The sequence below is a fragment of the Mixophyes fleayi genome, chromosome 2 (genome assembly GCF_038048845.1).
Source record: "Mixophyes fleayi isolate aMixFle1 chromosome 2, aMixFle1.hap1, whole genome shotgun sequence".
Lineage (NCBI taxonomy): Eukaryota > Metazoa > Chordata > Amphibia > Anura > Limnodynastidae > Mixophyes > Mixophyes fleayi.
Genome location: NC_134403.1, coordinates 33,205,565 through 33,223,302, shown reverse-complemented (window position 1 = coordinate 33,223,302; position 17,738 = coordinate 33,205,565). Strand labels below are relative to the sequence as shown.

The 17,738-nt window shown below is 37.7% G+C and overlaps 1 protein-coding gene across 1 annotated transcript in view; it reads right to left on the bottom strand.

Annotated features, from left to right (window-relative positions):
- CNTN5 (contactin 5) overlaps nucleotides 1-17,738 on the bottom strand; it is a 1,124,282-nt gene that overhangs the window by 417,229 nt on the left and 689,315 nt on the right. The window contains exon 5 of the mRNA XM_075198772.1: nucleotides 5,523-5,750. Coding sequence (XP_075054873.1) covers nucleotides 5,523-5,750 — 228 coding nt within the window. The remainder of the gene's footprint in view (nucleotides 1-5,522; nucleotides 5,751-17,738) is intronic.

Sequence of the window (17,738 nt, the reverse complement as noted above, 5' to 3'; positions counted from 1 at the left end):
ACCATAAAAGTTGTGATTAAGATGTAAAACACATTGAACCTGTCAGTCAATCTGATAGTGAGTTACATTCTTATTTCATTTAACATTAACATCTCATAATTTGATCATTTCCAAACAAAGAGATCCTAGGCCACATTTTCAGGTGCCCCGCAGTTGTACTGCACCGTGCGAACCCTCAACTCGTACATTTCCCGTACATACCAGAAATATCTGCTACCTTTAATCCATGTAGACATTCAGGATAATTGTAATTGAATCCATCACGTAAAGTTTGATGACTCATAATGAGCATGTCTGTCATGTTTTGGAATGAACAGTCTGATTCCCATCTTGCATGGTCTGATCCCTGGCCTCAGATCTGACAGCTCAGTAATGAGTGCCAGAGCATTTCATTTTATTAACAGTCTCTAGGAGTTCAAAAGTTGGACTTGTAAAATGTTAGCCTGGCAAAATACAAGGGGACGGAGTTTGAGACTAAAAACCGGGCAATTCAACCTAAAAAAGCAGATGTCTAGTATAAATTTGGACGGAGCATTTATTTTGTGCTACAAGAGGTAACTTGCATAGTAATTTAGAAAGACCATAGCTGACGTGGTGCATTGCATTCATATAGAAACAATTCCATCCAGTTCATACAAACGTTCACACCTACTTTGAGTTTAAGACAATTTTCCATTTGTGTATCTGATATGTGAGATCATTGTGCATAGGCAAACCGAGGGGGGGGGGGATTCCTAGTGCCTGGAAACCCCCCTCCAAGCCTGGGGCACTGTATAATTGAGGTGGCTGGACCCTGCCCCCGCTTCACACGGCTCTGGTTGAAAAGGGAGAGTTGCGTGCACCTAGCAGTATTGCACGCAGCATTGCCCATGTATATTATGGGAATAGGAAGAGTTGGAGAGCAGCCAAGCACTGTCTAATATTATAGCTACTCCCCCATGCATGCTGGTCACGCCCACTGGAACAATAAAACGCTTGTCTTGCACGTCTGAAGACATCACCATAACACACACTTTATTGTCACATTTCAACTTATTTCCACCTTTAAATAAAACTTTTATGTTTTTGATTCAAAATACAGTATAGCTCAGTTGTCTTTGAGGTGCTAAGTTCCTGGTGATTTTGCCAGCTTAACTAATTTATTACCTACTTCCATGTCCTGGGAAATTATAAATATGCATGAATATAATCATTAATAAAACCCCCAAGATTCCATTAACAGGACAATTTGCAATTGTACAGTACTTTGAATGTCATTGACTCAATTCACAAAACTTTTATTAAATTGTTCAAACTAAAAAAGATTATTTAAAAACATTTTTTTCCACATTGTGAAATTTTATTCAGCGCGACATTTGCTAAGTAACTTGGCAGCTGTTAAACGACAATATTTCTTAAAACTCAAAATTTACCAAACTATTTTGGCCTTAACTCTTCGTCGGCGTAAGAAGACATTAGAGAAGAATCGTACAAGAGAATTTGATGAGTAGCTAATAAGAAACCACAATACAGTTCAATGGAGAGTGTGAGCGTGATTGTTTGAATGTAAACTTCAAAAGCACTGTTCAAAATAATCAAAGCTTGTTTCTCAAGACAAGATTTTGTTGCTATTTGATCTTTATTATAGACAAATTGAGTACTACCACTCTCAAGCAACCCTAATTTTCCTATCTCACTTTATATATTGGGAGACACGGGCAGCAACAATCCACATTTCTGCAGCTAAAAGAGGTAGAGATTTGCAATTTAGGGGCATTGGGCCTGATTCATTAAGGATCATAACTTAAGTAACCTCGTATTTCAGTCTCCTGGACAAAACCATGTTACAATGCAAGGGGTGCAAATTAGTATTCTGTTTTGCACATAAGTTAAACACTGTCTGTAGCATGTAGCACACAAATATCAACTTTAAATTTCAGTGTACAAATAAGCTATCAAGTATTTGTCTGCTACATGAAAAAACAGTCAGGATTTAACTTATGTGCAAAACAGATCCTTAATGAATAAGGCCCATTGTCCGGATTTACCGGGGCCTAAAATGAACCAATTTCCACACTGAGAATCGTGGGATGCAGGACATGGGGACATTAAAAGCAAAAGGAAGAAAATAGTTCTTAAAAAATTTAGACATCACTCACAGGGGCCGATTCAATTGTCAGTATAGCTCAGCGTTAAACGATTGTAACGCTATTTTCTGTCATTTTGGAGCGCGATGATGTTCCCTGCATTTCAATTGCAAATCTAACCTTCCTTTTATTTCCTGAAAACACCATATCGCTGCGGGTTAGAGCCTCATATTAAGGTATAGGCCAAAGCTAAAGGGAGCAATTCAATTCTATTTTAACCCCGCAATGTAAACTGTCAAATAGGCACCTCTCCTGGCCGGGTAAAAAAATGTAAACCCCCAAAAAGTAATGAAATAAAAAAGTATGTATTGAAAATCTGAAAATTGACTGTTTTTTTTAATAAAGTTACAAAGAACTGAAACAAAAGCAATATAAAGCATGTAAATATTTTTTCCAAAGATTGCAAATCCACCCTATTATATATATATGTTTGTAGTAATATGTTTTAAGGTACTTTGGTACCACTATAACTGAAAATTACTGTAGTGTAATTACAAATAGAGATAACCTGACAGTACAAAACTCTGAAAACGTTCATCAGACAGCAATAGCAAACAAGCCTCCAATTAGTCTTATTAGTGGGAAATTAAAGATGTCCAATTAGCCAAGAGACTCTATATGGCATAAATAAAAGAAGGTGCTGACCTTCAGTATTAAACCAATTCTGAGCGTCCAGATGAAGACGTAGCATTCTCTTATTCTCCCAATGCTTATTAGTAGGCTATTCTACATCCAGACGTGTCAATACAATAAAAGTTCCTGTTTGTTCCATTTGGTTGTGGAGTTAAAGTCTTTTGTTAGATAACAGAGGTTGAAATCCCCCCCGGAATACCCCAGTTTAGACCTTTCAGTATACTTCGCTACGGAAATCGCTCTAAGATTGCTGACCTATAACCTTCCCTATAAAGAAAAGCAATTTGCTTCCCACCGACAATAATAAATGAGCAGCGATAACAATATTTCCTGATAAGAACTTGACATGGAAGAAGACATTGTGCACTTGTAACTCTGTATATTGATATTCACACTGTTATTCCGAAGCTTGCAGTTAATCAGATTATGCATGTGCACATTTGTTATAGCTCTTAAGAAGTAATTTAACTGTGCATTTTAATAATGTTTAGCAGGTAAACATCAACATCTTACAGACTCCAGGAAGGGTTCTTTATTTAAATAGTAATCACATTTAAGAGGCTGATTTGCATTGATGTGATTTAAGTTTTCTTCTTATCTGTGCTTTCATGAACCTCTCTGCCACTTCTGTGACAGATTGGTTTTTTACAAGATCCGTGATCTGTTGAATGCTGGTTCCACACAAGCAATTCTCTCTGCTCTTCTATTACTGATTAAAAATGCCACTTACCACGCTCCACTAAAGCTTTGCAATTGCAGATAGCTATAGATAGATCCTACAGCCGGGGCTCCTGTGTGTCTGGTTTTCCCTAGATAGTCTTAGCTTCTGCCACTGTAACTCTTTAATTTGCCATTTTCAACTTTAAGACATCACTTGTGTTTGGACCCTTTGTCACGCTTGAGACGACTAAAATATTTCTTCGTGTCCTTATCACGAACCATTTACAGCCTCCTCTGCGACCTCCAATGGAACAGATTTGCTCCATTCCACTCTATTATGACTGCTTAATCCAGATTTACACACAACCTCTACCTCTCTTCCACCACTGTTCAAACATCTGTCAAATAGAGAATATAATTCAAACTTCTAGCTCGAACCTTCAAACCCTTATTAAAAATATCATGTGTCCTTTTTATCACCTGTATAATGCACATGTGGGGGTAAATGTATGAACCTCCGATATCTGCAAGTCGCCGGAAATCGGCGACTTTGCAGTTAAAATTTCAAGCGGCGATGGCTTAAAAAGGCAAACTTGCCTTTACAAGCCATCGCCGCTTTAAATTTTACCTGCAAAGTCGCCGATTTCCGGCGACTTGCAGAAATCGGAGGTTCATTCATTTATCCCGTGGTGTTAACCTAGCATGCTAAAATAAAGATATATCTATATAAACCGTTCTGACGTTATCGCATATAATCATTGAGTTCTGATGTTATAATTGTAGTGTTCATTATGAAAAGTTGCATATTATAAGAAATGGCACACATCATACTGTAAATTATTATAAATATTGGATTTATATCACCTGCATACAAGCACGTGGCCTGCATCCTTTTCTATTTATATGGCCCCGGAATTCCTTGGTGACTTAAGCTACCCTTATAATTATAGTAGGTGTATCTTATCCCGTATTATATCTCCAAGTACTACCTGAAATGGAACACTTGAACTTCTCTCTTGGTTTGTGATAACCTCTTCTTACTTATCACTTGAGGACTTCTCTAGAGCTACCTTTATCCTTTGGAAGGGTTGGGTATGATCTGTTGACGGTCAGACACCAAAATGTCAACAGCCTGAATGTTGACAGGTTCAGCGTGTGGTGGTGGTTAAAATGGTGACTGTCGATAGTTGCTAAAGTCGACAGTCACAATGTCGACATTCAAATGGCAAACAGCGTGCCTCCCGTTGGAACTCCTGTCATCACGACCACTAACACTTTGGGTGCATGAGGAGTCTCAATTATTGCAAGATAAGCAGTATGATGTTAAAATGTCTCATGGAAAAAGGGGACCTTCCTGTGATAATTGTGACACATGGGAACCCTACTCAATCAAGCTTATAACCTGACCTGTTAGCATTTTGATTCCGCAAACACTACTTAAACACTCACAATTGACCTATGAGGACCATGTCACCTCAGACATTTTTCACATGCTGTGTTTCATTTTAAACTTCTATTTAGATTGTAAGTTCTTATAGTGGGACCATCATTCTTACTATTTCTATATGACTCACAACTGATGTAATGCACTGTAAGTACTACCTACTCTGTACAAATTTCCAAATGGAATTATATAAATCTAATGCATAGTAATCATTATAACGTGGTGGTATTTATGGCATCAGCTACCGTCAGTAATGGAACACACGCATCTCTAAAACATAAACTGGTGTTGAATGGGCGGTGATTAAGTAGTTAAAGTTAATTGCTGAATGGTTGCTATGGATTTTCAAATTTGAACCTAAATAGAATGTTAGTAATTAACCCTCGATGGGCATGACCCAACCTTATCTGTACTGAAATAAACACTTATTTCTAAAGTTACAGTAATGCACATGAATCAGTTACAAGTTCCATGTTATTTACTGTGATTATCAATTTGATTTTGATTTTTACATTCATCCGTTTTATTTATTGTATGTTGCCAAAAGCAGAGTTTCAAAAATGTCACTATTTTGCCTCTAATAATTCAACACTTAAACTAATATGAGACACAAAACTTCACATATATTAAAATAAAATGAACAAACATGTAAGACTCACGGTCATCTTGCCGAAAACCATCCGAAAGTTGGTAGAGGTGTGTTGGGGGGTTGTAATAGTTCGCTCTCTCTCTCCCATTTTGCAAGGGTTGATCAATAGCTTCCATTGAGGAGCTACTGTACCTCGGTCTGTTTTTGGAGTTAAATAGTGCCAACGACGAACTCCCTGATTTTCTTCTTAATATTGCAGCATATGAGGTCTGATATCCAGGAACAGCACTTGTAAAGTCTGAAAAAACACAGATTAAAACAAGACAAAAATATTAAAGCAGAAAGTTTTGAATATAATTATTTACAGATGTGTATCCCGAATTGCAGAAATTAACAAAATGTATTAAGTTTTCTTTGAATATAGATGAATTTCATTTCATAACCTCCTGCATCAGTTTAATAGAAGCCTCATATCACTACTCAGTGCTGTTGGGAGACCCTGCGCCTTCTCCTATCTAACTCTCTATCTGTAACTTCCTGCTTACCAAAATTCCCCTCCTCACCCTGCCCCTGTCATACGCAGCCATGTCCTCGCTTACACAATCACATAATTGTACATGTCACACTCACTGTCTCCTCTAAGATCGTCACATTAATCTCCTGAAATACTCAGAGCTGCTGTGAACAATATGATGAGTTAACTGCTAACAAAAAGATGCTCTGACTCAAGTCAAATACACTTTAAAAAGCGGCAAGTGATAAATATAAAAATTATGCATTATTCACCTATATTCAACACCTGACAAAAACAGTGTCAAATTTCAATTATTATTTTCTGAAAACTTGTCTAAACTAATGATAAATAATATAATGATAAAAACTATTGAAATAAAAAAATAATCATTAAGAAAATTAGAAGGATACCAATGTAATACTAATTGTGGTTTATGTAATACAGATTAATGTTAGATGTACTACAATTTATGAAAAGACCTCTTCCATGATTTGTATGTAGATATGCATTACAGTTACTCTACATAAAATTTAAGATTTAAAATAAACTCTCGTGAGTTAATGGTGATAACATTGTAGACAGGCAATTACTTGTAACGATTTCTACACTGTGCAACAAAGTATGGCAATTTTGGAAAAAAACAGCTACTGATAATGGCTGAAATGTCTCATTGGCCAAAAATGTTTCTATGACATTAAAGTATTCCTGGCATCGTAGGGCTCATTAAAATTATTCTCTTTGGACAGAATAAAATTTGGTGTTTGCTAACTTCAAACAGTTCTGATGTTTTGCAATACAATACACCGAGTAATTTAAAAAAAACAAATGACCTATTACATATGATTTTTACATTTTCATAGGCCGTTTTATAAAAAAAAAAGCGTGGTGTTTTCAACTCTACAAATCACCTTTAAAGCATTCTTACGAAAACAAACAAATGATAGAAACATTGAATTTGATGGCACATAGGAACCGTTTTGCCCATCCAGTCTGTCCAATTTTTAACCTATGGTAACTTCAAACCTTCAAACCCTATTCAATTCTTCAATCTTTGTAAGGATATCCTCTTGTCTATCCCAAGCATGTTTAAAATGCTCTACTGTATAAACCTCTATCACCCCTCTCTCTCTCTCTCTCTCTCTCTCTCTCTCTCTATGTGTGTATATATATATATATATATATATATATATATATATATATATATATATAGAACACCTGAAAAGTGCAGTTACTCCTGATTAATTGTTTTAATACTGGCTTATGCTAGTTTAATTATATTTTGGGTGATATATATTTTTTGTTTATTTTAAAATATGATGTTTAGTACATCTTGTTGGTATTTCATTTATTAATCGAGAAGCTGAATGTGATATATGCCCTTCTGTTGAAATAAATTTATTAGTATGATCTATTGGAGAATTTTACAGGAAATCTTTCAGGTGCAGCAATCGTGGACATTTTTCTCTTTTATTACACTTTAATGGGTTTAAATTGTATTTGTGTAGCTTGAAGCTGAAGCAGTTGCTGGAGGTGAGCGTCTGCATTAGTAATAATTCTTTCTTGGTTATTTTAATTTACTGTGTATATTCTTATATTTACGATTCACTAATTTTATAAGAGTTTTTCCTATATACATTTAGCGGTAGATTTTATAAACCTTCTGATAAGACAAAGTTAAGGTTTTGCTCATATCAACCAATCAAATTCTAGCTATCACTTTATAGTATGTTTGGGACGAATTAAAAGCTAGAATTTGATTGGTTGATATAAACAAGATCTCACTTTCCTCTGCATGCATTAAGTGAGAATCTCTTTAGCATTGTCTCACCATGGAAGTGTACCTAACCTTTATAAAGACCTGCAAAGCGGCATTGTACCAAGAGATAACAAAGTCTGGTTGCATTCTTATATCTCTATGATTAGGCATCAGCTTTATTCTGACAAGTGATTGAGATTCTCAACTGATGATACACCGGCATTAAGTTGGACTCCTCATTACCATGTATGCTGTCATTCATCAATGATGTAAAATAATGGATAGCACTGTGCTTGAGATGGTAAAATTGAGCTCTTAAGAAAAAATAAAAATTGTTTAGATTTGTCCTGAACATTAGATTCGCGATGTGGCTCTTCAGAGTGTCGTTTTGATAAGATTCATTTAAGACATTTAAATTCCCGGTCATCCAAGTTAAAGGGAACTTTGCTAGATATTTCCAGGGTCGAAAGCTTAGACTATCCTTTGAAATGCCAGGCACAAAATAGCCAAAAATATACAGTAAAAGCAATTTCCCCTCTAAATTGAATTATTTGGAAATGTTAGTGTTAAAAACTGGACTCAATTCCACAGGATTGTACTGAACAACAGATTTTCTTAGGTCTCCTCCAGAGTTGAGAATTCAGCTGATTAAGATTTTTACAATTTCCCTTCTAGACCACTTTCATAACAAATATATGAATTCTTGTTTTTTAAGAAAAAAAATATTTTTTCAGCGTCATCTAACATGCATTTTTAACCAGCAAAAATCACTTATCAGGCTTCAGCAGAAGCTTTTGCATTTGAAATTAATGGAAGATTTCTTGTCTCACACACACAATATTCAGCATCTGCTCCAAACAAAGGTCATCTATGTATATCATTTCGTACAAGTGTGATTCACTAGGCACATGACGTCTTCTGACAGATTGGCAGACCTATGTTCATCTCCATCTCCAAGAGGGAAAAAAATATTGCCCTCCACCCCCCAAAGCACTATGTTAGAGATCACAAAGGTGAACTTGGACCATCAAACAGTAAAATATGACCTATTTTAAAAAATCCCCCTTAACAGTGATAATTGCTTGATGTCCAAATCCTAGCAGCGCGGGTTGGTGTTGATTTGTTAGCTAATCTTGATGGTAGTCTAAATGTTTGATAAAATAATGTATAAATAAAGACATTTCGAAATAATGGAAATATGGTCTATTACCCTGTAGTAACCAATCAGACGTTAGCTTTATTTTCCAAAGACCAGTTGTACAATCTGATTGGTTGCCAAGAGCTACACACCTGTTTCCTGTGCTCCAAGAGAACACAATTTAGCAGAGTTATCATCATCATCATCAACCTTTATTTATATAGCGCCAGCAAATTCCGTAGCACTTTACAATTGGGAACAAACATTGATAAGACAATACTGGGTAGTGCATATAGACAGAGAGGTAAGAGAACCCTGCTTGCAAGTTTACAATCTATAGGACAATGGGAGTTTGAAACACAAGGGGATGTGCTACATCATATGGCACAATGGACCAGCTAGAATGAAAAGGTAAAAGTATTGAGTGGGCTGTGTGTGTTGCAATGTTGGTCAGAGGGTTGTTGAAGGCTTAAAGACTAGAGGAAAGTCTTATTGTGCGTGGGAGGGAATTCCACAAAGTGGGTGCAGCCCGGAAAAAATCCTGTAACCGAGAATGGGAGGATGTGATGAGAGTGGAGGAGAGACGTAGATCTTGTGCAGAACGGAGGTGTCGAGTAGGGCGATATTTCGAGACCAGTGAAGAAATGTATGTCGGTGCAATTTTGTTGATGGTCTTGTATGTTAGTAGAAGAATTTTATATTGGATTCGTTGAAATACAGGCAGCCAATGCAGAGACTGACAGAGTAGCTCAGCAGAGGGAAAAACGGTTAGTAAGGAAAATCAGTCTAGCCGCTGCATACAAAATAGATTGTAGGGGTTCAAGTCTGACTTTGGGAAGACCAGTAAGGAGGGAATTGCAATAGTCGATGCGGGAGATGATGAGTGCATGAAATAATGTTTTTGCAGTGTCTTGTGTCAGATATGTGCGTATTCTGGAAATGTTCTTTAGGTGTATGTAATATGATTTAGATATAGAGTTGATGTGGGGAATATGAAAATAACAAGGAATAAAATAGCAACTGACTGAGGATAAAGAAGGTTGAATTTTATATGCAGTTAAAAATAAAAGCCAAGAAAAAGAATGTTACATTTTTCACAATTTAATGATCTTTCTTTTGATCATTTCCTATAAAAGTGACAATATCAATCCCGTAAGCAAAACCCTTTTGACTAGATTATTTTCTTATAATATGCAATAAATATATCTCTATCTATATATACAGAATATATTTAGTAGATGACGCATTTAAAATACAGTATTTACCTCTAAAGAAGAAACTGTACTTCTGATGTAATGTAAAGTATTAGCACTGAGTTTTCTTCTCTATACATAAAACAGAATTTCATACCAACGAGAATAAAAGTAAGGTGGATCTCGCCTCAAGGTATTCTTTATTTTTGTATTTTAAAAACACATTTTTCATAATTTAATGCTTTATCTTTTTTTACACCCTGATCAAGGAGATTAGGACTGGGCCATGGGATGTACAGGAGAAGTAAAATTAAATGATGAATTCCTATAATAGCTCCTGCATTCTGTGACTTGGCAGCAGGATAGTACAGCTGTTTCCTTTATGATAAATACATCTTACCCACTCTGTTCATATATCAATTGTCACTGAATATACTGAACATATATAAGTGCAAGATATGTGCCCAATACTAATAAAAAATAATATCAGAAGATTTTTGTACCATGGTTTTGTTACATTTTACATGTGTGCTTTTTTTTGGGGTGTTATTCACTGTGAACAGACTATAGGAAGTTATTTTAGTTATTTTCTGTTAATCTTAATGCATCTGGAGTCTGAATTCTAGAGAAATCCAAATTCTGTCCCCCGAATACTGGGACCCCTCAAAGCCCCCGCTACATGTCAAGCCATCTCTCCGATATAAGATTGGTTCCCACTAATAGATGACTGAGAAAGATAAAAATGATAAGTGAATCCTCCAACCTCTGTTCTCTGTATTTCATAAACGCAAATTATTATTTTGTTACATATCAGTTTACACAATTTGCTAGATTATTGGTATACTGGGATGATAGTTCTATTTTCTAATATCAATTTGTAAACCTTTTCTTTCTGCTTCACACTTAAAGATAAGGTTATATTAAAATATATTCTAGACTTTGGGTGTCTCTAGTGGTAGAAGATTATCTATATATAAGATCTATTAGATCCAAGGTTGCCTATATGGGTCAGGGCTCAAGAAAAGGCATATAAGCTAAACTAAGCCATATGTTCCCAACAGCGTTAGAGCATTATATTTCATATCTTGTGGCAGTATCCTAAACAATCTGAATTTTTCAGAACATTTCTAAAACCTTGGGTGGAGGTGCCCAACCACCCGATGTAAATTCTTCCCCCCCCCCCGGCCCCTGGGGGGGGGGAATAAGCAGATGCCAATAAGCAGTGGCAAGACATTCCCCAAAGCTCATCGCTCTTTCCTCGGTAAGTACCTGGGTATGGCACGAATATAGGGGTACATGTCTTTTGTCTCCGACAATTCTGTAGCTTCATTCAACAGAATATGGAAATCTTAACATATGCACTTTGGGGATCAATTCTTCCTTTAAATATTGTGGTTAGTTGACAATTATCCTTTTTCCATAGACTCTATTGTCTACATGCCCCACATTTCTACATCGGGGGCACACCCAGGGGGTTTCCTGGTGCCTGGAAACCCCCCCTCCAAGCCTGGGGCACTAATTGCCCATGTATATGATAGGAATAGGATGAGTTGGAGAGCAACACAGCACTGTCTAAAATTACAGACATGCCCCCATGCATATTGGTCATGCCCATTGACAGCATGGCTTAGAAACCCCTCTATAGAAATCTCTGCATTTGCCCCTGTACATAGACCATAAACAGCTTCCGACAACAATCTGAACCCTCCCACAACTCCCCCTCCCACTCTGGCCCCCCCTCCTTTATTTTAATATAAACCAGGCTATTGTTCCAATACAATTTTCCTTTGTAAGTAATTATGTTCTCTAGGTATCTTGCATCCGTTTTTAGGAGAGGTGCTCAAATCGGCCTTGTACTGTTTCTTGAATCGGTACCAAAATTTTTACATTTGCCACACATTCTCACATTTATAGTCAATTAAAAAAAAACTGAGCCACATTTGATAAAGTCAAACAGGTTCAACCACATTTGAGCCAGTTAAACTATGGTTGATTCTGTTCAACCATGTTCAAGCTGATTCCGCTGTTATATTTGACGTTTCTGTACAGGGCGTCCACACTGGTTTTTGTTTTTGATATATACTGTAACAACGTTATTAAAATGTTTTTAAGCTAAAAAAAAAGAAATTCTTATGGTAAAAGAAAATTGTTCAAATGATAAAATTGTTCAATTTGTTATATTTTTGTTAGTTTTTATAAAAGAAATGTCTTCAAGAATACATTCTTAACTATAGATATAGCAATATGACAATTTAGTACTTTGTTTACTAAAACTTGATTGAGACTGTCAATACCTAACAATTGATGAGCCATGGGAGGTATTTCACTCCCCTCTACTAATAAAGTGTTACGTCTCACAGAAGATGTCTATAAGTCAGAATTGACTCAGGCGATCCCAGGGCGCGGAGTCAACTCGCGGACCTACCGGTCTTCACCGCTGCAAGGTGGGATGGGTTTAGCTGTCGGTGGCCCGCAGCTTGCGACCCCTAGGTTAGCCATCCGATGTAATAGGCATGAGATTTGTAGATGATGGATCCGGAGAGCAGACTCTGTAGTGGTACAGCAGGACAGGGTAATTAGCTGAACTAGATCAGCACGGTCTGAAGATTACTGACTCGTTCCAGTGACGCACCGGGTCAGATACACTGAAGATATACCACAGGGCGGAGAGTCGCCGGATTGGATAGCTTGGAGCACAGCCGGGTGGGATACACAGGAACACGGGCTACAGAGATGCAGATATGAATAGCCAGGTCGGATACACAGAGTGTTATCCGGGTTGGATACATTGAATGTCAGCCGAGTCAAATACACTTGGACAAAGCAGCAGAGGAGTCAGTGAGGATAGCCAGGTCGGACACACGGATAGTCAGCCGGGATGGATACGCCAGAGGCACAGGCAAAATAGTGGTCAAATGTGGATAGCTGGGTCGGATACACAGAATGTCAGCAGGATAATCCAAAGGAATGGTCTAACAAGGCAGAGGTCATACACGGAGGAGATACAAGGAACCAACACAGGATACACAGAGGGAGAGCCAGATGCCAAGCTGTAACTTGTTGCTCTGACACAGGCAGCAAGATATAGGGGAAGGATTTTCAAATTTCCTGCCTCCGAAGTCCCATGATCACAGCCGCATGACGCCCGGAAGAACGGAGCATCTGCTGCGATCGTGCAGAAAAAAGTTCTTACATAAAGGATTGGTGAGCAATTGTAAACTTCTTGGCAGAAGTGGGAGAGATTGTTGATATAGTTGAAAACGTTTAAAGGCCGCTCACATCTGCATTCTTGGTGACAAAGTGGTTTTATTTTCTTATCTATCTTCTTGAAACCGATATTGGACGACACATGTTCAAACAAGGTGCTTCCAGACAATGCAATCAAATCAAACTCATGCATTTCTTATGTCAATACTTCTGCACCAGGTTATGCACCAACATAGTGAATGTGCACAGACCTTAGCCGGCCAATAGGCACTTTGTTAGCATAACTAGCCAGGAGTATGATGCTTTCCTCCTATAACGCATGACGTCAGGATGGTGGTGATAGGAAAATGAGATTCTCCTTTTCTATACCAGTTAGTGGTAAAATAGAATTTCAATGGGAAGCTGTTTGCTAGCACTGAACCAGAAGGTGAATAACAGACTGATAACTTGACTCATCCGTTTTGTGTTTATCACTTCTCTATGTTATTAAAAAAAAAATCTGAAGATCAAATGAGCAGTAAAATGTCAATGTTGAATTAATATGGATTGTTAGCCAAAGAAACACAGGTCACAGTGATTTGTCTGATTCTGTACGGAGTGGATAGGACATAGGAGTGCACAGGGCACAACAACAAATGGTCCACAAAGCCACATTAAGGAGGCAGTGCACGTAGTAGTCACACAAGTGTGCGCTAGGAATAAGAGCATTCATTGTCGGACAGAAGAAATGTACATCCAGCCGTAGCAAAAGACCCTCCAGGTGTAAAATTGTTAAAGTTATTAAATACTACGTGACCACATTATTCACAGACTAATCATTTCATGTTTGTTATTCAAGGCATAGCTCGCATTAACCTCCCAACTATTAGAATTTTAAAATTAGGGAACTTTAGCTCAGGCCACTATCTGTGTGAGGCGCGCCCCGTTCTGCCTAACAGCACCCCTGGTCCGTTAAACCTCGCCATCACATTGGCAGGCCAAGCCCCCAAATCACTATACTCCTTTTTGCAGCAGAAGTCAGGAATTTTAGGGGGGAAGGGGGGGGGGGCAGGATATTTTTAAGAACTTAAAATATAGTACCACACAGCTTAGATCAATAATAAATTATTGATAATCTATATAGCTATGTTTCTAGTGATACTTTATGCTAACTATGCTGATGGTTGTAGTAATAATTTATTCAGCATACCATATCTTTTAAAATCGCTTGCTCATGTCACTTTACAGTTACCTCAAAATCAACATGAATATCCTCTGCTGCCCGTCTAATAGTGGTCCTGTGTCTAAATAGGATAACCGTAAATAGTCATGCTTACACTACTCCCGTCTATACTACCCAGACTAATGCACCCTCACAACTGTGCCAATCTCCACTCAACCACACTCGTTCCTCTTGTTTCAGCTGTGCCCTCTTCCACTTAGAATGTAAGCTGGACCCTTCATACCCTTTGTTTTCATCTCTACATTTATTTTGTCTACCTTGTACGTCCCTGTTTTATGTATGTCCTTGTGAGGACACGTGGTTCTCAGATCACTCACATATATAAGCAAGTATTATTATCAAAGTTCCAGAGGTTTACTGAAACCTAATGTCTCTGACCATAATATCGCCCAATCCAACCAGATATACGGATAGGTCACGGTCTCAATGATGCTGGCAATCTGCGCAAATACAATCCACATGACCTTTCGGAGCCAGTCTCCCATTAGTCACAAAGCTCTACGGTTCCAATCGCCCGAGTGGTAAATATCAGCGACTTAAAATGGTTGCGATGTTCTGTGGTCCGTACTCCGCTATCTTCATGCCTCTACCAGCTTGTTAGGGACAAGGCTACCTGTCACCCCGCTTCTTAGGTGGACACACAACTTCACCAAGTCCTTGGCGACATTCCCTCCAGTTACAGAGCACAACGGTCCCAGGAAAATAGCACAGTTCACAGTGACAATCCAATCCCTTTTGGCTGGCCAAGTTCTTCTCTGGAGCAGAGTTAAATCCACAGGGCATTTATATTTCCATGCAGCTGGTACCATATATAATATGGGATACACGGAGTGCGGGTGTATTGCCACGCAGCTGGTACCATATATAATATTGGATATGCAGAGCACAGGCGTATTTCTTCTCTGGTTTTGTTTTACATATTGTCTTATGGTGTCTTAGCAGCTGTCCATCAAGCCTATTTAAAGCACATTTGGGTGTTACTCACAAGCCAGCCCTAGTTAGATGTAAGCCCCTGTACGTGGGAGGTGAGTGCATATGATTTTAACTGTGTTTTAATGGTGATTTAAAGCATATAGGTCAGTGTATGATCTGCATATGATTTTAACTGTGTTTTAATGGTGATTTAAAGCATATAGGTCAGTGTATGATCTGCATACAATGAGGTGCCCTTGATGCTGGGATTCAGGCTCAGATGTTTTGACCAAAATATGAACCAATAAATTATGTTTTCATTTTACTCGATACACACAGATATGCAGCGTTAAGGATAAGCACTGACAACAACTGTATTTATTTTTTATACATATAGGGCATTTATATTGCCATGCAGCTGGTATGGTACCATATCTAATATTGGATATCTGTGATGTCCATTCACTCACTGTATATGAAATTAGCCCAAAGCATTGTCCCAGGTCCTCAAAGCTAATCACTGGTGATGGCATTATCCAGTGTATTAGCCTTCAATGTTATTATCCAACATAGCACTGTGGTACCTTACAAATCAATAATAATAATAATAATAATAATAATTAATAAATACTAATAAATACAGCAAAGGCCATTTGCATCTAACTACTACATTCTACTTTAACAAAAAGGACACCGTATTGGGAAAGGCAATGACATGTTACATTATATGAAGGATAATTGGTAGAGCACCTCCTCAAAAATGAATTACAAATGAATTCTGTGCCATTCAAATGAATACCAAAATTAAAGAACAAGAATTTTTTCCTCTTACGGTAATGAAGTGTTAGAATACTGGTAAGATTACAGCCAGTAGTTAACACAGCTATAACACTATTATTATAATCACTGAAAGCAATTTAAAATGAAACAAACGACAGTACATTAGCACAAGCCAACTTGAAAGCTATTATTTCACTAAACACACTAAATTTTCTTATGTTGCACCACTTCTTAATTTTAGTTTTTGGTCAATATGAACCTATATTTTTCTTTTATTAGAAATAAAAACAATTGTGTTTTTAATTGGCTGTAAAGAATGGCAATATTAGAATATTTCAGAGCACATTTATAACTAGAGATGCTCAGGCTCGATTCCCTGAGAACCGAACACACCCGAAGTCAGCAGAACCGAGTAACGAGCCGGTTCGGTACTTTCGCGCGCCCTCGGAATTGAAAACGAGGCAAAACGTCATTGTTACGTCGTCGGATCTCGGATCTCAAAAGCTTTGGATACTATAAGTACCGCCCTCCATGGCGATCCAGCGCCACTTCACAGAGGGACACAGAAGGGGTAGCACAGTTCTTGGCAGTCTCTAGTGCAGTTGGTAGTGTCATAGGTAGAAAAGAAAGAGGAGGGGTAGCAGTATTCTTCAAAGTCTCCAGTGACATTCAGGAGAGCTCCATTGCCAATTGTCATTGCTGAAATAGAAATAATAGGTCTGGCAGGCTTGGTCTTCTAAATCTGGAGTCACATTGTACTGTGTTATATAGGTAACATACAAAGAGATGAGCTCCATTGCTCCATTGCTAATTTTCATTGCTAAAATACAAATAATAGGTCTGGCAGGCTTGATCTTCTAAATTTGTAGTCACATTGTACTGTGTAATATAGGTAACATACAACGAGGAGAGCTCCATTGCTAATTGTTATTGCTGAAATACAAACAATAGGTCTGGCAGACTTGTTCTTCTAAATCTGCAGTCACATAGTACTGTGTTATCAAAATGGATTCACAGCAGTACACAGAAGACCAGGAGCACCAAGCAGCTGCTGGCACCAGTCATGATGATAGTAATCCCTTTACGTCATCTGCTAAAGCCTATGTTATTTGCATAGTGTTTTTAAGTCAGGGAAATAAAAATGTAAAAAACACCTTTTACCTTGGTCAAGAAAAAAAGACCTGTAATCCAGGCAAAGTTATCTGCAGAAAAAAATAAAATTGCCAACATGCAATTCTACACACGCAGTGGCAATGAAAGAATGAATCCTTCGCTTTTCTCTATGAGTGCTAGTTCTACAACTGTCACTGAGGCATCTTCTTGTATAGTCAGTCATGACCAAGCAAGACCTTATCATTCGGACGAAAACAGTAAGGCATTAGATGAAAATGAATGTTCTGATTCAGAAATGACAAAAATTACTGAGGAGAGTCTATCCACATGTGTAATCCTGAACTGTCTGATAGTGTAAAATACATGGACATATCTGGCATTCGGCAACAGCATGTAGGAGATTGCAACAGCTACAAGAGCAATATAATTTGCCCTACCACCAACTGAAGCA